This window comes from Pelecanus crispus, chromosome 7, assembly GCF_030463565.1.
Source record: "Pelecanus crispus isolate bPelCri1 chromosome 7, bPelCri1.pri, whole genome shotgun sequence".
NCBI lineage: Eukaryota > Metazoa > Chordata > Aves > Pelecaniformes > Pelecanidae > Pelecanus > Pelecanus crispus.
In genome coordinates this window covers 2,205,001-2,228,552 of record NC_134649.1, presented here as the reverse complement: position 1 = coordinate 2,228,552, position 23,552 = coordinate 2,205,001, and the positions used below count along the sequence as shown (strand labels likewise).

Here is a 23,552-nt window from a genome sequence, read left to right as displayed (position 1 = left end):
ATAATGATGCTTCATAGAAGTCATTTGTATTAAGCAAGCACTGGTAATGGGAGCATAATGACCCCTCTTGGCTCTTGTTTAAATTCTTTCACTTCTAAACAGTAATATTAATCACAAGCAGATGGTGCAGAACATTATTTATGCACATTTGTTTTCCAAAACCAAAAAATGTTTAACCCATTAACTGAAGCAGTTTATGAAACAAAAAGGCTAATTTACTGATTGGGTGATTTTTCTCCCCACTTTCAATATGAGCTGTTTTGTGAAGTGACATTTTTGTCTAGGATTGTCACTTCCTTTTTTCTTGAGGAAACCAACGCAACCGTTGGAATTCCTAGCAAATATTTGCTTAAATCCCCCATTTCCAGTGCTGTGTAAATTCTGTTGCAAGGACAGACAGTTGTTCTTAGCAGTGCTTGTTTGGCTGCAGCTTGCTCCGTAGAGCCCCCAACCTGCGTAGGCTTCCCTTCCTTAATGGGCTGAGTTCCAGTTGCTTTTTTTCTTTTAGGTTTGGGTCTTTTTAGGGCTTTTTTTATAGAATCATAGAATCATAGAATCGTTTAAGTTGGAAAAGACCTTTAAGATCATCCAGTCCAACCATTAACCTACACTACCAAGTCTACTCTAAGCCAATCAAGGGTAGATCTGTTTGTGGAAGGATTTCAGGATTAAGCAACGCTTAATGAATGACAGATGGTTTTTTTAATTATATCTACTATTGTCACATCCCACATGGTAGCAGGGGTGGGGTCTGCAGACCCCCGGTGACACGAGGCGATGGCTGGACGGAGCCGTGGCTCGTCCTTGGCGGGAGCTGGGCGGGCCTGCTGGGACAGGCGATAAGCGTGGCGTGGTGCTTGCCTCCGTGGGTCGCGTTAAGGGAACAAGGACTTTGTGGGCTGCACCTGGAGAGCATCCTGCCTCTTCTGCTGAACTCATGACAAGGGTTGAGTACTTATAGAAGGAAAATTTGGCTACGTGCGTGTTGCCTCACCATTGCTTTCCGTGAGGTCATAGCATTTCACACTTAGAGCTTCCTTCTGCCTCCTTCCTTGCTTCCGTCTGCCTCCTTGCTTCCTTGCTTCCTTCCGCCTCCTTGCTTGCTTGCTTGCTTCCTTCCTTCCTTCCTTCCTTCCTTCCTTCCGCCTCCTTCCTTCCTTCCTTCCTTCCCAGACCCTTCACTCTACATTGTTAAAAAATAATGCAGTTGATGCGGTCTCGATCCCACAAACCTATTTCCATCCATACTGCACCAAAATGTTTCTCTTGTCCATTTGGTTATTAATTATTTTTCTTCCATCCTTTACAATTAAAAGCAAGGGCCTCTTGTTATCTTGCAAGTTTTCTTTTAAAGTGTTAGTACCGTAAACAGCTGGATTCGTGGTGCGGAATGTCAGTGTTTTCTGTATGTGTAATTGCATCTGCTGTTCATTACAATTCAGCGTGAGCCTAGTAACGAGGTAGCTCTGTTGGCTGCCATATTTTTAGAAAGAAGGTTAAACAGGATTACTGTGACCACGAACTGAGTCTGTCAGTGCTGTAACACGGTGAAGACGCTCGTGACTGATTTTTCTTTTGGCTTTGGGGGAAAATTGTAAAACATACTAGCAGTGTTAATACCTAACTTAAAACATACAGATCTGCTTCAGCTCTGTAACGTACTATTGAATGCTCCCCTTTTTTAAACTAGATTTTTAGCTCAAATATAGGAAAGCATTTAATCAGCTTGTTAATTGAGGTTATACATTTCTACATTACAGAGACAAATTAAGCAAGCTACTGTGGTACCAGAAAACATCTGCTAAACAAAGGCAAACTTAATGATAAACAAAATTAGGTTCTTTTTCTAGTTGGGTTTCATCCATCTGCACCCAACTAGTGTTCACTTTTAAAGAAGGCAGAGACACAAGCTATTGCTTTTAATCCATTTTGACAGAAGAAAGCGGTGATTAGGCAAAGCCACTGTGCTCTAATCTTCCCAAGTTTAAGCCAGGCCATAACGCGCGCATTCTGCTTTCCGACTGGCATCGCTGGCGCAGAAGGATGCTCAATGTTTCCTGCGCTGCAGTCAGGCTGGGTGTTCAGCAGTTTATTCACACATCGATTTATCAGTATGCAACAGAAGCGTACCAGCTTCTTTGGGCATCAGAGGGGGTCAGCATTAAGGTCTTTACGCTGACAATCTGGCTTTACGATGTACATTGATGTTTTATCGCTGGAGCAGGATTAGCAATCGTTTTAAGGCGTCGCTGGCAGGTAACCTCTGTAAAAGCTCTGTAGCGTGAGAGCGGAGCCGTTCTGTGCAGTAGAAGCCACGGAGGTGGAAGCGGGTAGCTTTGAGTAACGGTGCACACGAGAGCAAAGCTGCACCGCGTGTGTTCCTGGGGCAGGAGGAGGCTCGGCCGTGCTTGTATGTTGTGTTTTGCCTGTGGTCCTATGCGCAGGTGTTTGTATGGGATACTGTGTAATTTTTATAGAATATTAAATTCTGCTCTTGTCGCTCTATGCAATTAAGCGAGGGCTGTTAGAGGAGAGGGAGGCAGGGTTCATTGCAGTGTTAGAATACAAAGTCACAGGGCTGGGATGAGCCTTGAAGGCCGGCCTGGCTATCCCTTGATACTAAACCAGGCTTCACCGTTTGCACCGTTGCTTTTGGCTTGTTTCTAAATTGTCAAGTGACGGAGTTTGTTCCCTCTCTGTCATTTCCACCTCATGCCATAATCTGCAGATCCTTTTTTGCAGCCCTGCTCCAGCCTCCACTCCAAGCAGTTGTTTAATCCTATATTTATGCAGTTGACTAATCCTTGTCTAAATGTAGTGCTTCCACTTGCCCTTATTGAATTTCATCGTATTTTTTCAGTCCCATTTTCCAATTTGTCCAGATCACTTTGAATTCTAGGTCCCATCTTTCAGTGCCCTTGCTGTCCCTCCCAGATTGGCGTCACTTGCAGATTTGGACTCGATGACCTTAAGGGTCTTTTCCAACCTAAGTGGTTCTGTGATTTAATAACATGGATTATCAGTATTTGAGAGGTACGGATCTAACGCCGTCTGTGCTACTGCCTGTTACAAACCAGAGGTTGCATTTGAAATAGCAGCTTTGAAATATTTCCTATTAAAATCCATCGTGCCGATCTTTGTAACGATCTCGGTATAGACGATGCGGATCTAGGATAACATAGATTAAATGCAGTTTTGTTCCCTCAACAGATGTGAAGCCGTCTAATATGTTGGTGAACACGCGAGGCCAGGTGAAGCTGTGTGACTTTGGGGTTAGCACTCAGGTAATTCCCCCTTCAGATATCTGCCCGCTCTCCTCTAATGTCAGAGTCACCTGGCTGCCAGACAAACAGCCCCACAGCAAGCTCCCCTCTGCTGGGACAGCCCTATTCATTTTTAATCTCCGGGCGACTTTTCTTCATCTGAATATGATTGTTCATTGTTTAATGACAGTAAAAACTGCTGATATTGTAATTACTACTTACGAATAGCAAACTTCATTGATATGCAGCTTTGATATGAAAGCGTTTTGGCCAGACAAAAGGGAGGGCAGAACGAGAGATGTGTCTGGGGAGCCCAACTGGCCCACAATAAAAATTAATATTGGGAGTAACAATAGTGGTGGGCTTTTACAATGTGCAGCACAAATTTTAATTAATTTCCATTTTGGGCCTCCCTGGAGAACTTCTCTGATAGTGACCCGTGAGCTTGCTGTGATGTTGATTTGAATTTCAGCACCTTTACTCTCAGCCAAACATGAGGACCAAAGAGAAGGTCAGCCTTGTATTATAAGTTGTCAGAGTCTGTTGTCCCTCCAGCATATTTAGCGCTCGTTGCATTCAAGTGATGAATGTGGCTTTATTCACATCTTGAGCCAGCTGACTGAAAAATGAGTGCGTTCAATCCTACTTCAAATTGACTTTTTATATCAGACTGGTTTGGGGTACTAAAGCGATAAGCATCCTGTTTAACAGAATTGTTTAAGGTTATCTGCCATAAACTGTAATGCAGTGCTTGTTTAAATTGGAACTCTCATTCCGAACAAAAGAGAGATTTAATCATTTTTAATGCCTTTGCAGATAAATTTGTTCCCTTTTACATAATTTTTAGTTGATTTATAGGAATGATGATTGTAGGTTAAATGAGGAATAATTGCCCATTTTATTTCCACATTATCTTTATATTGTTCTAACAGACTGTTTTGTCTGATAGCTGGTGAATTCTATAGCCAAGACGTATGTTGGAACAAATGCTTATATGGCGGTAAGTGGATTTATGCAGGAATAACATTTAAATAGGAGTATTTGTTCACAGTCTTGTTCTGTGTAATGCAGGATATACTCTGAATCAGTTCTCAAACTTCATCCCTCCCCATCCCCAGCATAAGCTGTGTCTCAACTGTGTGTGCCACGAAACAACTCCCTTTTACTGTCTCGCAGACCCGCTCCCTCCCTATCCGTGCTCATACTGGAAAAGCCTTTCTTTCGTGTATTTTTAGTTGTCTTTAATGCATTGTAACGGCTGGGAACAAAGAGGAGAGCCGGTTCAACATAAAAATGCAGCTTTCCACCAACAGCCTGCAGCTGCTTGCGGACCACTGTCGGTCCGATGCCGTCCGCAGTTTGGGAACCGCTGCTCCGCGCCTGCGGTTTAGCCAAAGCATTTAGACATGCGCGGGCGTCTCATGGTACCTAAGCACCTGTGTGGGTATTTCCCATGTGAAGCTGCCATGGAAATCTGAAGCCACAAATATTTGGACTAATAATCTGAGGGCATGAAATTGCACGTTGTGTAATGTTCATACCATGCCTATCAAGTCATCAGTACGTTTCACTTATCTATAGAAATTTTGGTTGGAATGCTTGTTACGATGAGTCTATTTTTGCCCTTATTCTGTACGTTAAAACATAAATTCCCATCGTTTTTAGATCAAAGTAAAACATTGCTGAAGATGTACCCTCTGGAGGAGCGCTGCTGCTGCCGTTAGCTAGGATGTGAGGTTTGGGTTTAGCGGTTCTAGCTGACCTGACAGCTGGCGTGTGGCGTTCGTGTCTTTGAGATTAATACGGTGACGAGAGCCAGTCTGGAAGTAAACTACAAAAGTTAACGTGTATTTTCCATTAGATCAATTCGATTAATTTTAGTTCCCCATTTAACAGGTGTGAAAAGTTAAATGCTTCAGTTTAGAGCGGTGTATTAACTGTTGTCTTATTTTTGGCCATTAAAATTCTTTTAGCAAACTATGTCGTAATATTAATGAGGAAAAAATAAGTGTTCAGCTTGTTTAAAAAAAAAAAAAAGGTGCAAACAATACAAAATGGTTGATACTTGTGTTTTTCAAACCTCAGAAAAGAGGAGAGAGAAATCCATGACCTTTAATCACTTTCAGGTATTTTCTCTTACTTTCTGGTAAGAAGCAAGCAGACCAGGGTGTCCATTTATTTGCTAAGTGTTTTTCTAGTCAAGGTGTACTCATTATGTAGCTTCTGAAACACTCATGTCACCATCCTAGAAAGACTTGGGCTATCCTGTGTCATCAGAATATTATGTGCAGAAAAATGTTTTAAAAAAAAGAAAAGAAAAAAATCCAGTCTCCTACATCACCACTTTTGCTAGTAAGCCTGCTGATTTCTATGCCTCCATTTTCTAAAAGAACTGGAATATAGCGATTCCGACAAATAAACAGCTTTGAATTAATCAACTTTTCCAACTCAGCTGTTACTTGTAGAGTGGTCTTAAGCAGGTCTGAGAATTAAATTGTATTATGCTTTTAGTGTACAAATCAAGATTACTGTTTTCTTTCCCAGGTGTACATTAAATAAATTACTTTTTTTCTTATTGTTTATGGATGAATGTGATGCATTCATCTATTAATTGAAAAAGAGAAGCTTAAGCTAAAACACACTAGATCTGATTTCTTGCGTTAAAATTGTTTTGCTTGCTGAATGAGTCATTTGTCGTCATCAAATTTAGAGTCTAGTCATCAAAAAATAATGAAGGTCACAAGCTTTGGTTTGTCGGCCTTGGCGGACTGTGAGTGAAGTTGAAGCCATTAAAAAATAGAGGTTTCTGTTTAAAATAAACAAGCAAAATGGCTTTTTGATTGAGAAATTACAATTTCCAACAAAAATACATTTTCTGTAAAATCACTCCATACAGAAAAGAAATTTTGGATGAAAAAAGTAATTTTTGAGCTGTGTATCCTTAGGACCTCTGTGTTGCACGCTTTACTTTATGCATGTGTTATTTTCATCTTCTTTTCCATCCTCTTAACTTCATGCGCCTAGACTTTTTGTTTGAACCTGCAAATGATTTACTTGCCACTGTCTTCTGTGAATACAGCATTTCTAAATAGAAGTTGCTGTTTAAAACTTGAGCTGTTATAATGGAAAGAATAAACAATTTAATATTGCTCAGTGTGAATTCTGCATCTGATTTGGCGGCTCAGGAAGGGCCAGGGTCTCATCTGCGCTAAACAGATCTGCGAGCGTTCTCACATTTTTGGCTGCATATCTGCATCTCTATGAGGATCTTTGTCGGTATAAAAGGATGCTTAAAAATCGTATCCCTGTATGATGCTGTTGCAAAGATTTCTAAGATACGCTGACCTAGGCTAACTATACTTAATGAAGGCTAGCCTTAATGAACTTTAAAAAAAATAAGTAAGATTTTTGGGTCACTGTTCAGCTCAAAATAAATGAGGCTCAGTCAAAAAGATTTTGTTCCAGTTACGTTCTGGGGTGGTTTTTTAGGTTATGGCAGTTGTGGAGGGCTGTCCTTAAAGATAATGTGGGCAGCGCTCTGTTTTTTACTTAACATTCATGCTGCGATAAAAGCTCTTGACCTGGGATTAGCAGTGCAGAGTAAACATCCGAAAACACATTGGACTGGCACTAATTTGGGAGTTTGTTTTCTAAAAAAGGTCTCTGGATTATTAAAGACTAAAAATACAGCCAGTGCTTCGTAGGTGGTTGGGCTAGACAGGTGCATTAACGGCACAGTGGGGAGAGAAGTCTCATGGAGCCTTTTATTGTTACATTTCATGCTGTACTTGACCTTGGAAATGCTTAAATTGTAGCTTTCAAGTAAAAACTAGCAGTTATATTTTACAGCATTCTATTTCATGAGGCATTAAACTTGCTATTAATAGTTTTGAGTGAAGTCTTTTTTTCTATAGGTCAAAAATTAAATTAAAGCGTATATAAAATAAAATTGCTGGCATGTGACTTCATTGATTCTTTTGGCTTCAATAACTTTGCTTTTTAAACCATAGTTATTCCCCAACCCCTCGACTCAACGTTCGGAGTCTGTTTTCCTAGCGTACCTTGCTGTTGTGCCTGGGCTTAGCAGTAGGTGTATATACCGTCGGACTCTCACAAACTTGACCTTGCGCTTTGCTGCACCTCTGCAAGCCGTTGGCTTTTTTTGTTGGATAAACCAGCCCAAACGCATTGCCAAGGCCAACTTTACAAGGTGCATAGCAATGCATGGCGACAAGTCTGAGCATAACCAAGTCCTTTGCTCGTGCAGAAGAGGCAAAAATAAATAAATGAGTCATGTTTGAAGAGTGGATTCGCTCTCCGCCAGCTTTAAGCTTCTTTGCCTTTTCTCAGTTGATTTGTTTGCCCTGGGCTAGCTTTTGTGGCATAAGTATGTATGTTTGTTTGCCAGGTTCAAGAAGGTGTTTCTTTCCGTCTCTTTACAGCCTGAGCGGATTTCAGGAGAACAGTATGGAATTCATTCGGACGTTTGGAGTCTAGGGATTTCCTTCATGGAGGTATGCAAATATCTATCATTTTCCTCTGCACATTGCAAGAATCAAATGCAATCTGACATCAAAATATTTCAGTGTGGTCTTTGTATACTCTTTTATATGTGCATGCTGTTAACTATGGCTAAATTCCTTGGCTGTATTTAGAATGGGTTTGTTCTCACCGTGTTCAGTTCGGTTAGGTATAAAGAGCAGCTGCACAAACCCTGTAACAGTCCTAAACCCTCTATTAAAACTCCATGTGAGAGTAAGTAGGGCCTGGTGCACGGATGCCTGTGCATCCTTTCAACACCTCTGGGATGGAAGATGACAGTATTTCTGTATTGCATCTTCGCAGGCCAGGACAGAGTGGGCTATTAGTAGGGTCAGAATAGCGTTATGCAGATTCAACGTTTGAGCTGGTTAATGGCCTTGCAAAATCTTTGCAGAAATATTTGCATGATGGTATGAGTCTCTCCCTGTGTGATTAAGTAAAGTGTTTGGAATGTAAGTGTTCACAAGGGCTTTTAGGAAGATTTCTCACAAACATAGTTTCAAGCAGGAGAGCATCTTATCACAGTGAAGCAGTTCAAAGAGAATGTGGTCGTAAGTGCAGCCATTCAGGAGAACCCATGCTTTCCGCAGGCTTAGAGCAAGGTCAGTTTTGAGTCAGGAAGACGGTTGGGTTTTTACAGCTCAGGGTTCATCAGACGTTTTAAGAAACCTAAATTTCAATGGCTTTATAAAAATGGGTGATTGTTTATAGGAAAGATAACCGAGAGTGTATAAGTTGAGTAGAAATACCTGTGTTACGATAGCGCCTTGACCAGCAAAATCAGACCTGGCTTGAAGGGACAGAGAGCTCTGGTGGTGACCACGTATGGTATGGGGATGTTCATGCAGCCTTTTTCACGCTCGCCTTGGCTGGCCACAAACAAGCCAGCTACAGCTGGAAACCCTTGTAGTCTTGACGGCTCGAGCAGTAAGCTCTCAGGAGTTTTTCTACTCAAGAACAGTCCCACGAAAGAACTTCCCCCTGCTTGGAGCAGTTGTTTCTTCCTTTAACAACAGTTTGTTCAAACCGTTGATGACTTGCATCATCTTTTTTGCACAGCCTGAGAAAGGCGTGATACGATTAAGTGAAAAATATAGGTGCCCTTCCCCTCTTTTCTGGTGTAATATAGTATCGTTAAGGTGAAGCTGAATATACCTTTTGGTGAAGTGCAACTGATGTTTTTAGCAGAAGATTGGACAGAAGTTAATTAGTCTTGGTGCTGGCCCTCTGCATCTAGGCAGATTTCACATCTTGTAGCCTGAAAGTTAACCAAGACTAGTGTTATGTTTTCAAACAATAAATTCCTTGCCAAATCAGTTTTAACCAAAACAAAAACACTTAATGCTGAATCATTGCATTCAGATCTTGTAAGTCTTTTCCAGAGTCTAACTGAAGCTAACTCTGAATTACAATAGGGACATACTTTAACGTGTCACAGGGGATGCAGTTCTCTTAATTTGTTTACTGCAGATTTTAATGGTCTGTGATACTGGAGAGCCCTCACAATTTGGGGAGAGATACAGAACATACTCACGCACTCTATAAAGAAACCTAGCCAATAAAGGGCTAAAATGAGATTCTATTACATTAGGACTTGACTATGGTGTTCTTGCTGATTCTTGGTGGAACAGAGTGGTATAAATGCAGAAGTCCTATAGAGCAAGCATTTACTGGACCTTGGCTGAATGCAGCAGCAATATGACGATTTACCACATAGACCAAGACATTTGGAATTTAGTTTAGGATTACCAGTAGGTAACCTGACTGAATTTGACTTGAAGGATGAATTTCACATTATATTAGCCAACATTGGGAAAAAGCCTTTCATTTGCATTTACTCTCCCCTTTTAAACCTTCTCAACTTTTTTCCCCCTCTCTCCCACTTTCCACGAATATCTTCTGAACCAGATGTACAAAAAACAATTTGGTTCTGTGCTCTTTGTTAATTGGTATGTCATCTGGTCCTCCGAGACCTCTCTTCAGCATGATCGCTGTTTTACTGAAGTGGTTTGAGTGATGTGTTAAATGATGAAAGCAAGGACAGTGGCTTAGAAAAATGTCTCAAAAAAGGTGAGGAAGATGCTCAAAGAGCCACACAAGGTCACTGTCATTAAAGTAACACTGTATTGACATGGGGATTGGTAGTGGAGACACCCAGGCTTTTGTTGATGGAACTGTTAAAAAGGGAAGTTAGCATTTGCTGTAGGATTTTAAAATCATTTCCACTTAGTAGTGTAATACTCCAATCCCCACAACTTCAAGCTAGCACAGTTATAGCACGTTAATTTAAAAGAAACGGCATGTGGGACCAAGTTTGCGAGGGCTCTTCTGACGTATGGTAATATAAAATAGCAGCTAAGTAAATCGTCTCATTTTCTTTAATATTCTTCTCAGCCTTTAAAATGTCTTGAATTTCTTTGCTGCAAAGCTATGTGTAATGAGAAACTGAACAGTTACTTTGGAAGGTTAGGAAAACTGCCCCAAAAAACCTTGCTGGCAGAGTGTGAAAAGTATTAGGTGTGGGTACCATGTAAGTTTTGAGAGATGGTGAGCATTCTTGTATCTTTTGAAGTAAGAGGTGTCTGAGGGTGCCCAGTCTTTCCTTTGCCAAAAATAAAAAATAAAGTAAAAATTAAAAAAAAAAAAAAAGAAGAAATAATGCTGTTAGCTTTTTTCATTATTATTCTTTCATTTTTTTGGAGTTTGCATTTCTTTCTTCAGGATTTTTTTAAGTTAATTAAATTTAATGCATAATCTGTAAAACTGTTGAAAAGTGTTTCATCACAAATAGTTTATGGGTTTTCGTGAGGTTTTTAGATGTTTTATTTAAGTGCTCTTGGGTTGACAAAGCAAGTTCAATTTAAACCAATGACATTGCTGTCACTACGTTGAAGACTGTGTCAGCATTTTCATTATAAAAGCCGTTTTTCAGGGGTTTATAACTCAGTCATAAAATACACTCCAGGCTGACTAGGCTGAGTCTGAGTGCTCTTTGCATTCTGTAACCGATTCAGTCTCCCTCCCAGAGCCATGCCCTGCGCAGGACGATAAATTAGATTGCCTAATATTTCTTGTTACTCTCCAATATGGCTCTAATCCTACCTTGCATGGCTGCTGTCCGAAAGTGAACTTCAAAGCATCCAAAATGGGATAAAATACATCTTGTTAGGTTTTGATAGGCACTTGGAATACTGTGTCCAGTTTTGGGCCCCTCAGCACAAGAAGGACATTGGGGTGCTGGAGCGTGTCCAGAGAAGGGCAGCGGAGCTGGGGCAGGGTCTGGAGCACAGGGCTGGTGGGGAGCGGCTGAGGGAGCTGGGGGTGTTCAGCCTGGAGAAGAGGAGGCTGAGGGGAGACCTCATCGCTCTCTACAACTACCTGCAAGGAGAGGGCAGGGAGGTGGGTGTTGGGCTCTTCTCCCACGGAGTTAGCGATAGGACAAGAGGAGATGGGCTTAAGCTGCGCCAGGAGAGGTTTAGGTTGGAAATTAGGAAAAATTTCTTTACGGAAAGGGTGGTCAAGAATTGGAACAGGCTGCCCAGAGAGGTGGTGGAGTCCCCATCCCTGGAAGTGTTTAAAAAAACAGGCAGAGGTGGCACTTGGGGACATGGTTTAGTCTAGTCTACCCTTGATTGGCTTAGAGTAGACTTGGTAGTGTGGGTTAATGGTTGGACTGGATGATCTTAAAGGTCTTTTCCAACCTAAACGATTCTATGATTCTATTCTTGTCCAGTGGTGCCTTTTGGTGGAGATGTTTGAGGAGTAGGTATACGACTGTCACCTTCAGCTGAGCCGCTTCTCCTAGGATGAGAGACAAGGAGCTGGATGAGAAGAGCTTTGGTGGGACCCTGTAGGGCTGGTGTGTTCTCAGGTCCTCCTGCTTCTGCAGGACGTTGCTTCTTGGTTTCCTCCTGGATTTTACCTTCTCAAAGCTGCCTGCTGAGGAGCGCTGGCATGCTCTCGAGCAATACCAAGGACCAGAGTCTCCTACATGCCATGGGGAGAGATGGTAGGTGACGAGAAGGAAGTTTTGGGAAGGGAATGGAACTGAGTTGTGATCCAAGTTGTTCGTTGAGGCAAAGTATGGGCTTGCAGATCTTTGCCAGAAGATCCAGGGCTTGTTTCATCTACAGATAGAATTGGTATTATATTACACTGAAATGCAGGAAATGAAAGTGATTTCTTTATGCTACAAACTTTTAGAAGTAGAGTATGAGCTTGTGTGCTTGGCTAATGGTAACTTTTTGCACCTCCTTTTGTATCACATCCTAGTCTCTACTTTCCACTGTCCTCTGCTGAGAAAAACAGCTACTTCCCTGTGTTTCAGGCCTCCTTTTAAAATTAACTTTTCTTGCAAAGATTATCAGTGTTCTCTCCTTCAGGGAAAAGGAGTTTGTATATCAGTTTTAATGTTAGAAACAAGTTCTTAAAACTCCCAAAGTGAGAATTTTAAATCTTCGGTCATGAGAGTTCTCTGTTAGCTGTGCATTTGCAAGAGCTTTCAAGGGTAGCTAGTTGTTTGTGACATTTGCATTAAGATGCTGTTTTAAGCAATATTCCAAGCAGTCATATGACAGATTTTCAGCAATTGTGTTCATTCCCCCATATAGGAACACCAGTATATATCCAACAAACATGCCTTATGTCGTGTTTTTCAGGCACACGCACGTATCTTCTGAGTGGGGTTAACACTGAATGCATGCAATGTCAGCATTCTAGGGTCTTAGACTCTTCCGCACACTTGGGCTGGGAGCGCAGACGGAGATGTAAGAAGAGCTTACTCGGACCGTGAAAGCAAAGAGGAGGAACATGTTTGAAGAGGGTGCTACAGGAGAAGCAGCTCTGCTTTAAGACGATTCTCTTTAAGCACTTCCATCTTTCAGATGTTTCACTGCATAAAACTGATGTAAAGACTCACATATATGTAGTCTGGTCAAGGAGAGGAGGTTTCAGAAGAGTCTAAAATATGTGGTCAGTCACATATCGCCAGCTTTGAAGTGATAATGGTTCAAGATCAAGATTGTGAGCTGATCTGCAGGAACTCCTGCAGATCACAATTTGGTCTTCTGCAGGATTTCGCTAATGTGTGGACATAGCGGTTGGTCTTTCATCACTTTTATGCCCTTACCTAAACAATAGCAGGTAGGCAGATGTGGGGGGAAATCTGAGCCCGATGCTTGGGGGTACAGCGTAGCTTTCTATAGTGGCGCTGGAGACTTGGTGAAGGTTTGGTGCAAAGGGGTGCAGTCATGATGGGGCAACTGTGAATGTGTGACTGCTGGAAGCAGACACAGACCGTGCAGTGACCTCCAGTGTTGAAAGCTACACTGAGTGGAGGCAGGAGGAATATTAATTAAAATAGCCCATTAGAAGATCGCAAGGGTCAAGCTTAAGTGGGAAACAAGAATTTGCATTTAATCTCCATGCAGAGCAGGAGTCTTGATATCGTAACAAAATACTTGGCTGAAGTGAGGTGTCTCCGATCAAGTGACAGTTCTTACTGGACTTGTCCTTGCTTTATGCACGCTTGGAATGAGCAGGATTTTATTCTGCGTGTTTAAACTGGAGAGATTGGGAATGGCCTTGCAAGGGCGATGCTGCTGGTGCTGGTAGAGCCGCTGAGAATGGCTCGTAGCAGAAGGCATGAGCAAATATGTGAAGAGCATGATTTTCCCATTCCCACAGTGAGAATTCAAGAAGTTCTTAAAGCATTAGGTGGATCTGGGCACATTTCAGTACATACAGTATGATGTGTCTTAAATTATACTTTTTTTTCCCTCCCTTTTTTTTTTTTTCCTTACTGAATTCCAACCTTCTTTAAACTAATAAAAAAACCCCCAAGCCTCGCTTCTGTGCCCAGCCATCTAATAACCAGCAATGCTGGGATGTGATGGGTGTTTACATGGGTGTTAAATAAAACTAATATTAGAGACAACTTAAACCAAGTGTTTCTGAAAATCTCTGTGAGCTGACATCTTCTCTCTGCTGACAGCAGGGCTTCGGGCAGCGCTGGTTTCTGTGGCCCCAGCCCTTGGCCAGACCCTTCCTGAAAAAGAACCAACTTTATGGAGAAAATGTTTCATTTCTGGCCTTTTTCTGGTTTGATGAAGTATGGCTGAGAGCAGACTCGTGCCTTGAGCCCTTGGGCCTTGCAGCTTGGCCCACTGGTGATTGCGTAGGTGTGACTATTTAGTAACAGACACCTTTCGTTTAGGGTTAAGGAAAGCAAGAAAATAAAAAGTGGTTTGGTTTTTTTTTTTTTTTGCAATGAGCCTCACCTTTTTACTCTGTCTTTTTAAGGACTGTACTAGTGTGATGTTTGTGACTTGTGTGGACAAATCCTTGCACGCTTCCCTCAGCTGTTGAGAGTGGCTGTAACACACAATTTTGCTCAATAACTTGAATTGTTCTTATCGTAGAGTATATATGTAGTTTTAATCATTCTGTACAGAATGATGCGTTTCAGAAACTTGTTCTTAGGAAAAATCCGGCCTAGTGGTTTTTTTTCCCCTTGAGCTATTCCGAGCAATTTCTCCAAGCAGTGGCCATTAGCTCCGTTTCCTCATCTGCCATCTTCGGCGGCCACCAGGATGGAGACAGACAATGTCCAGCTACATCACGATCTTTGCGGTAGCGGAATTAGAAGTAAAGGTACCAGTGCCTGAGGGTTGGGTCATGAATTAATAATTGCTGTGTGGTGGGGGAGGCCCGTCAGAATAGCTGAAAATGGGGAAGTTGCCTCGCCGAGCGCTATCAATCACTCAGTGACCATAACTTCCAGTAATTAGTGTATTTTATGGGCCTTTGCTTCAGTGACTCGGAAGCACATATGCTCCACTCACAGCTAAACTTAGCCGGAGTAATATTCCAAGATGATTTATCCGCTTGCTGCACTGGGATGTAACCCTATATTAGGTGAAGATTGTGAACTAAGCTGCAATAAAGTGTAAGTTTAGGTACAGTTTGCACGGGTTGAGACCTCAATGTATCAAGTTTCCCAGCAATTGCTCTTAGGCCACTGTGGGCAGTCTGTGCGGCAGTGGAAGAAATAATAGAGTTTTCTACCCGAGCAGCTGAATGAGTGGACAATTAAGGGATAACATCAGCTGTGGCGTAGTCGTGATGTATAGGATTATGGAATACGGGTTAACGTTTCCTGTTCTTACGCTGTGTAGAATAGCTGTTTCTACTTTTGAAAAGTCCAAAATTTAGAAACGTTTCTCAGTTGAGTCTGCCTTTCCCTGTTATTTAATTGGTTTGTAATGGCAGCTGAACGCTCTCGCGCCCGTGGAGGTGGAGAACAGCGGTGCTGCTGCTTCGCTGAAGTTGAACTGCATTTCCACCAGCACAACTGAATTTAATCCTTTTTTTCCTGTAGCTATTGAATCTAAATCCAGCAAACAAATAAGCGGGGAACCTCTCTACTCAACCAAGTAGTCTCATGAATCTTTATGGACCATTTGTGTGAATTTTGCACCTGACAATTTCCTAGATTGGCCCTGAAAGGCCCGTGTCCCACCTTTTTCCCTTTAGAAAAGGCGCTGCTATTCTGAGCGACACCTTTGAAGACGCAGCAGTAAAAGCCTGGTAATACAAGGGATTTGCGGCGAGGAAGGAATGTGCAATTTAATCATGATTGTCTGCAGTCTTTAGTTTGCAGTGCATTTACTATAGTTCGTATTTAAAAGAAGTCAAAGTGAAACTAATTATCTTTAATTAAGGTGAATTAGGCTTTGATTTTTAATATATTTTATGTAGAGAGCTCTCGAACTCATCTGCTCAAGCCAAGGAATGTCCCAAAGGTTATTAGGGCATATTTCTGTTGGGCCTGACGGTATTAGTAATAACCTTCTTCCTCATAGTCCTAGACACGAACAAATATGTCACTTCATCAGTCTCTGTTACCCGCGCTTATGCCCCTCTGCAGGGGTCGCAGATTCCACAAGTTATCAGCTAATGGCGTTATACATTAAAAATTGAAGCTTTCCTCACTCTGAGGCCTTTCAAGGCTTTGTTCTTAAGCCCCAGACACTTTGGAGTGCAGCTGCAAACTATAGGCAGAAGATTAAATTAATTTGTAACTCTTTTTTCGTCCTGCATTACTAAATCCTGCACATTTAATTGAAACCCTACTTCAAGATGCTTTGTGTTTCTGTTCTTCTTTGTTGTCAGTTTAACCTCAGAAGCACTTTAACGCTGGTAAATTGCTGTTATATCCTTTTGGATTCTTTTTTTTTTTTTTTTTTTTAACTGTGCAATAAGAGGACAGTGAAATTGATATTAGAAGGCAAGAAAAATCCTACTTAGAGTAGTTTTTGAGGTATTTAATATTTATTAAGGTACATACCCTGCAGAGTTTCAGGTGATTTTAAGCCATCTATCTAGGAATGTATAAATTGGTCTTGGAATGAAATTTCACCTAGGGAATTTTATGTTATCCAGTAGTTAAGTCTGATTTTTAAAGTTTCCTGTGTCTGAATGTTCCGAAGTGGCGGCTGCTTTTCCATAAAATGAGGGTTTAACTGCAGAGCACAATCTAAATGCAAAATCCTTAGATGGAAATTTAATTGTGTAAAATGTGCACAAGGTAATTAAGAACAAATTTTAGAACATTTCAGACTATAAAGTCCTCCTTCAGCTAGATCACTAGCGATATTGTAAGTGCTTATTTTCAATTTGCAGTTATGCTGAGAAACATGGAATGTGTCTAAATTAAGAATAAAAACATCCCATGCTTTTCAGTATAACTGTAAATTAAAAAACAACTTGCACAACATAGCCAATAATCTAAGGGGGAGACTTTATTGCCCGAGTGTCCTAAAAATATGTTTTGAACTTCCTTCCCTCAGTCACTTTCTGAGCAGGGTACGGACCGAGCTGCTAATGTAATTCTTATTAACAATATAGAGGCAGGCAAGGGAAGAGCGATGGAGCGAAAGCCGTTCGTTAGCGAGGATTTCTGGATTTCCATTTGCAGTTCCAAAAGCGTTAATTACGTTATTTCAACAAGTCGTTTTAATGTTGTGTTCACTTATCTGCGTGTTAAATGTATGTATTTGAGAACAGGTTAGCGTGGCTTTCCAGCCCTTCTTACGGCTGCTCGGTACAGAGGGTTTAGGCACCTGCCTCTACCAAAACCGGCTGCCTCGTGTTCTTTTTGCTTTCCCTTATGTGTTTTTAGATACAGTTTGATAAAAATCAGCATACGTGCACACCGCACCTCTGCTTGTTATTTAATAATCTGGGATTATTTCTCAGTTTATCAAGTACTGGTTTAAAATGTGATGGTGTGCCCCGTACATCCATCTGCGCTTCCGTCCAAGTCTGGGGGAAGGCTCCTGTCAGGTACTTGCACTTGGAAGTGCACATCATTTTTCAGGACACAACCTCACCGAACGCCGTAAGACAGGCGTTGTAAGTGCTCTGATGGGCTACTTCTACGTCTAAGAAAGTAATAGTTTTAAAAAACCACACACACACCACCAACCCCCCCAAAAAAAACCCTACACAGACAAGCAGTTGCTCTAAAGTGAAATGGTGTAGGAAAGTGTTATTCTGACATATTTCTTGCTGATATGGTCTGATTCTCATTTATATTTCCATACCATGCTGGCATTGCAATTCACTGGGCCTTTTGAAAATGATGGTTTTTACAGGTCTTGTGTAGCAGGAGGGTATCCATAGGGAAATGAGCACCAACTCCTTGAAGTTTAAGCATTCCCTTCTCCCCTCCTTAATATCCAGAGCTACGTAAAATCCTGATCAGTTCCCAAACCTAACTGGTGTGAAAGGAAATATTCTATTTTTGCTATAAAGCCTTAAAAACAAAATTGCACATTCCTGAGTTTCATCGTGTAAATGCAGGAGATAAGTTTTTGATAGCGTGTTAGTTTGGTAGTTTACATTTTTTTGTATCCTGAATTGGCTTGTGCTGCGTGTGTTTATATGACTTCCTCGAGACAGATGATGGAGAGTATGAAAATGCCTTTAGTGAAGCTCTAATCTGTTTGGTTTTGGGTTTTTTTTTTTTCTTTACTTTAACTGTGACGCTATTTATAAATCTACATCTACATACAGAGGTCATTGGTTGGCTGAACTTAAACCATTTTACTTAGTAAATTTAATTAAGAAAATACAGTGCAACTCATAAGCAAATGAGTTTTTCCTAGTTTTAAACCAAACCACCCTCTTGAGTGCTGATTGCCTTGCTCGACCCCTGGTGATATAGAAACAGGCAAAATTAAAAAGGACATTAAAGCTTCATTAAATCTGAAACACATTTAGTACAGTGACATATCTGCAGGCTATTTCAGGGAAGATTACATACTCTTTGGTAAGTTTCTTAATTTATAATACCTTGACAATCTTGCAGGCAGGAAACAGCTCTGACTAGATGAATCGAGTGATGGTTCAGGGGGATGCAGAAGTGGCACATGGTCTGTCCACAGCTGTGTTGCTTTGCAGGTCTCGGTCAAGGAGCAGCTTCACCGAGAAACACGTTTCTTTTTTAACAACCCCCACAGAACTTGTTCCTGATGCGTTTCGGATTCTTCGAAGCTCGTTTATACACCCCGTACTTACATCTGGCAGAAAAATGCTCTTTCCCCAATTATTCTGCTGCCTTTGGAGCCCCTGCTGAGGCGTGTGGTGGTCAGGGAGAGGAATCGTCAGTGAGAATGGAAATGCTTAGCTTGAAGTCATCATCGAGGCAGTGGTCGTTCTTCTGCTCAAATAAGCTCTGCAGAATGATGCCCTGTGCACATAGCCATAATCACCTTCTTGTTCTACAGTGGGATAACTGTTAGGTTCCTACAAGTCTGTAGCTATTGTAATGACTATTGTTAAGTTGGTAGTCATTGGAAAAATCAGGATTTCTTCTACTTCTGTTCATGGAAAAGCGTTCGGCATTTACAGGTTTGTTTCTAGGCATTTATAGGCTATCACAGCAGCAGTGCTTCTTAGGATCTCGAGCAGCTTCTTGGAAGTTAAGGATGCTCCTCCCAAAAGAAGATGAAAAAGGGTATGTTTTAGTAGCTCCTGGTTCTTCAGACCGAGCATAACAGAAAATGTGGGGTCTTTGCTTAACTATTTAGTAGTGTATTTCAAAGCCTGCCATCAGAGAGTGACTGGAGTGTCACTCTGAGCTGGGAGAAGCTGTGAGCCAGACACAAGTGACAGAAAGGATGGCGATCGAGCCTGCTTAGCTCAGGTTGGTTTGTTACGAGGATGACTTTGCTGCAAAGAGAAGCACTGTGCTCAGCACTGCACCGGAAACAAAACTGAAAGGCAGAATTCACCCCAAAGAGCTGAGCCTTAAATGCAAACCTGGAAGACAAAGCACGGAAGAAACCCAGAGGAGGAAGCTAGCTTAAATTGTATCACTGTGGAGAACCTGAAGAGATCTTAATTGTCTCATCACCTTAATGTTGTTCCCTATTCCAGTCTCTCCCGTAAGCCTGATTTCTTCTATATTCTGTACGTGTTGGTCTTACAAACCAAGCAAACACAACGATCCCCAAATGGAAGTCTACAAGCAGATCACAACTTTCAGAGAGATGAGTGGCACAATAGAAACGTCTCGGAAAAACTGCATATGTTATTGCTAGTAGGGATCCTTGGTCAACGCCATACCAATAGAGCAGACCATAAAGGCTCCTCCTCAGACATTACACAAACTCCCACTGGTGAGATATTTAGGAAAGTTTGGGGTGATTTTGCAGGGATGCATGGAAACTTAGGTATGCAGTTCCTATAACCGTGATGTGTCTGTGCAGTAATTAAGCGTTCAGAGATACTGTACAAACTGAGTCGCCCCTTTAGAACCCGCCTGATATGTCTGTAGATTGTCAGGACAAATACTATCTCAGTGTTGCGAAAGCGTCTTTTAAGGGTAGTCACCAAACAAATCGTTTCATCTCTTTGGGTTTCTCTTGCATGCCTCTCGCACAAATGCTTTGAGACCTACTCTGCTTTTGTAATGTCTTTCCTCTGAGGATCTGGAAGAAGTTTACTGTATTTGCTAAGGCTCACAGCCAAATGGCTGGTACGATACTAGGTTTGGGCAGCAGCTGGAATTGCAGGAAGGGCAACATTTCTGCTGTTTTCTGCTTGCTTCCACTCATGCTGTCAGCTGCTTCTTACTACCTTCTCATGACCTTTTTCCTGATCTGGTGAGGCTCAAGTGTGTCTACTGGTCTTTCCCCCATCAGTTCCTCACCTTGCTACAGCTCCGTCTATGCCTTATTGTTCATGCTTAGGATAGTTTTGTGCTGCCAGCCAGGCTGAAATTTCATCGTAGGTTAGCACAGCTGCCTCAGCTGCAATCTGGCTAGGTCAAGTAGCCGCAGCACTGAGGAGCTCAGATATCAGTGGCAATACAGGTGCCGTAAAACAGCTTTTGCCCAGCACTGGCGTGTGGTTTAGCCTTTACGGTACATGACAGGATGGCTTCAACCTTCAGCATTGATGCTGTTAGTCAGTCTGAGGTGAATATACCTAGTTTATCATGCAGACAAGTCAATGGTAGTAGTGCGTCTATAAACTTTTTGGTAGACCTCCTTCTGAAGGTTGGTAAGGGGAGGATTCACGAAGGTTAACTGGAGTGTAGAGAAGCTCATCTGACTATGGCTCCTCTGTAAACCGTGGAGAGAGGTGGGATTATCATAGAATCACAGAATGCTTTGGGTGGGAAGGGACCTTTAGAGCTCCGCCAGCCCAACCCCTGCAGTGACAGGGACAGCTTTAACCAGAGCAGGGTGCTCACAGCCCCGTCCAACCTGGCCTGGGATGTTTCCAGGGATGGGGCCTCCACCACCTCTCCATCCAGAAAGGAGGTCAGAACAGAGCTGCTCTGAATGCCCTTTTGGAGGAGTCTATGTCAAGTCTGAAAACCCTCGTCCTTCACTGAAAAGTAGACAAAATAACTTAAACTAGTTGTTTTTTGCTGAAATTGTTTCCAAGGTTCAGATACCAAATGGGAAAACCTAAAGTCTTGTACAAAGAATTTATCGTGGAATATTTATTATCTATGGCATTATGGCAACAGTAGTATTGTTGTTGGGTCTAAATACCGATACTGGCAGATACTCTAGTAATGCATCAATTGACTTATAAAACAGTGTGGGCAACAAATCCAGTTGATACCGTGTGCAGTTGAAAGAAGACCTGAAGAAAAGACCAAGTGGCTTTTTGCGGGTGCCGTGATCTCTCTCCAGATCCCACTCGCAGGTTCCTAGCTGGGTTTGACACCGCTAAGGAAGCCAACCTCAGCTATATAACCCAGATTTTACTCTGAGCCAGTTACGGAAGGACTTGGGGAGTTCAGTGCATGCTCTACAATACCTGTTCATTGCAGATAATTATCAGTAAAGGTCAGTGTCGTTGGCCTCGCTATTGAGGCTGAACTGGTTTAATTTCGAGAGTCCTCAGGAACTTGGGCATCAAACAGTGTTACTGAGTGGTACAGACAAAAGAGTTTGAGAAATACAGAAATATTCAGAAAGGTAGACCAAGGGGTAATTGTTGTGAATGACTCCATTCTAAATACAGCTCTTTGTCTGTTTTCAGAATTACTTTTGCTGACATTTTCCAATTTATACAATAGTAAGAGTTGAGTACTTTTCTCTCTTTAGGAAAATGTGCCCTCCATGCAAATCTATATAACTAGACAAATATTATTTCCTTTCCCAGCTTGCTCTTGGGAGGTTTCCATATCCTCAGGTAAGATTGTTCATTACTGCTGTTTGCCACTGTGACATTCATTCCTATGTATGAAGGTGCAGAGAGCAATTGTGAACATTTGAGCCACATACAAATAAATCTGTCCTGTTAAATTGAAAAGTGGTATCTTGAAGGAGTCATTTAGAAGTCTCTATTGATTTCCTCCCCCCCCTCTTTTTCTCTTCTCCAAACTCTAGATTTTCTTTCCCTGGAGACAACAAAAATTATGATGAGGTTAATGATTGTTTTGTGGTGAGATTAAAAAATAATCCAGTATGTACAACAGTGCTTTTGAAGCAGGAAGGTATATCTACTCCTTTTTTATATTTCAATTTTTAATTCCAATTTTGAATAATGGTACAATGGTCTCAAATCTTCTCAAATCAAAAATATAATGTGAATGGAATACTTAAGGGAGCTCTGGATTCGCCCTTTTAGGAGGACCTAATGTTAGTATTTTATTTAAATACTGGCATTTTCTAACTTCCTACTGACCTAACTCAGCTTCACTGAAGTTGGTGGTAAAATTATTTCCATCTTCAGTGGCAATGGTTAGGCCAATGCTGAGCCCTGCATTACCATGTAATATTTTACTTTGTCTGTATGCTTGAAAAAACCTGAAGCTCTGAACAAAACAACCAATCCAGAAATAGGTTTGATGATTCCTTTAAATTCTTATTGCAAAGATGGATGTTAGAATTCATAGTAACAAACTATTCTGTAGTTCCTCGCATTATTCTTTCCTGGGAGAGGGGAAAAAGTGAAGTGTCCAGGGACTAAAATGAATTATTTGAATGTGGTTTTTATGTCTTCGTATGTTTTATGAACACTGTTTTCTGCATCTTGGTCTATACAGATCAGAGTGCCTGGAGGCATGTCTGATTTAAAGGTGGTGTTGGTCTGTGCTCTTTAAGCATCTATTAACTTGCTATTATTATGCAAATAACTGTTGTAATACACATACTAATTTATGCATGGTTAGATTATGCAGATGCCTCACAAACATGGTTATTGAATAATAGGCTGGGACTCATTCTCTCTCCCATTTTTATAAGCTGTTTTAAGCAAATTCTCCTGACACTTTTATGGACTTGCAGAGGTTTTGCGTATGTAGAAATACACTGATTTTTCACTTTCTCGTCTCCTATGGAAAATGTTTACTGACTGAGAGAGCTGTAGCCGGGTAGCAGAACCTACTTTGCATATTTTATCCATATTTTAAAATGTACCCTCTCCTTTGAAGAGGATTGAAAAAGAAGCTCTTGTGTTGAAGTGTCCTCCGTACGTTGGCGTACTCACTTGTGCTCGTTGAGTGTCTTGATGTTCGTTGTGGATGGTGTATTATAACACTAAATCAAAGTGACGTGGGATACAATTTAAGATAACCCTCTGTTCACGGAAGTGTTGGAGCTCGGGGAGAGAAGTTAGAGCGCGTGCATTATGTATGATTCTAGACAGAAATTTGTTTTCTGAATTGGGAGCAAAACATGATTGCTAGTTTAAGATCTTTTTTGCTATTCTAATTAAAAAACGGATCGGGTTTGTAAAAGAATATTTGGCAAGTCAGTAGTCCATGAAATTGTATATATTTTTTAATGTAAAACAGTTGAGGAGGTGAAACTTTAAAATGTAGCTATTAAGCTTTTCAAGCAACTGCTTTTCAGAAGGATTTTTATGTGAAGAATATGTATTTTAGACATGCACTTACGTAGCTGGTCACAAGAACCCTTAGAAACCCACTCTGATTAGGGGGATAATTAGTAGGGGTTTTTTTCTAATGTCTAAATATCTATTTATCTCCCTACGTAAGGGCCTGATTCTGCAGTCACTCACTTGAGTAAATCCTCCTCACTTCAGTGGGCTGATTCAAATGATTGAAGCTAATCGTATGTGTGTTTGCAGAATTTGTCCCTCAATAACTTGAAGTTACTTCTCTCTGAAAATGGAAAGTAGGAATACATATTTGAGAACACCTGAAATTTTCTGCAAGTGAGTGTTTGTCTCCAGCTGTAGCTGGGGAAAAAAAAA

The 23,552-nt window shown here is 41.3% G+C and overlaps 1 protein-coding gene across 1 annotated transcript in view; it reads left to right on the top strand.

Annotated features, from left to right (window-relative positions):
* Positions 1-23,552, top strand: part of MAP2K5 (mitogen-activated protein kinase kinase 5) — a 142,821-nt gene that overhangs the window by 67,832 nt on the left and 51,437 nt on the right. Inside the window, exons 14-17 of the mRNA XM_075713812.1 lie at positions 3,211-3,284; positions 4,213-4,263; positions 7,706-7,777; positions 21,495-21,524. Coding sequence (XP_075569927.1) covers positions 3,211-3,284; positions 4,213-4,263; positions 7,706-7,777; positions 21,495-21,524 — 227 coding nt within the window. The remainder of the gene's footprint in view (positions 1-3,210; positions 3,285-4,212; positions 4,264-7,705; positions 7,778-21,494; positions 21,525-23,552) is intronic.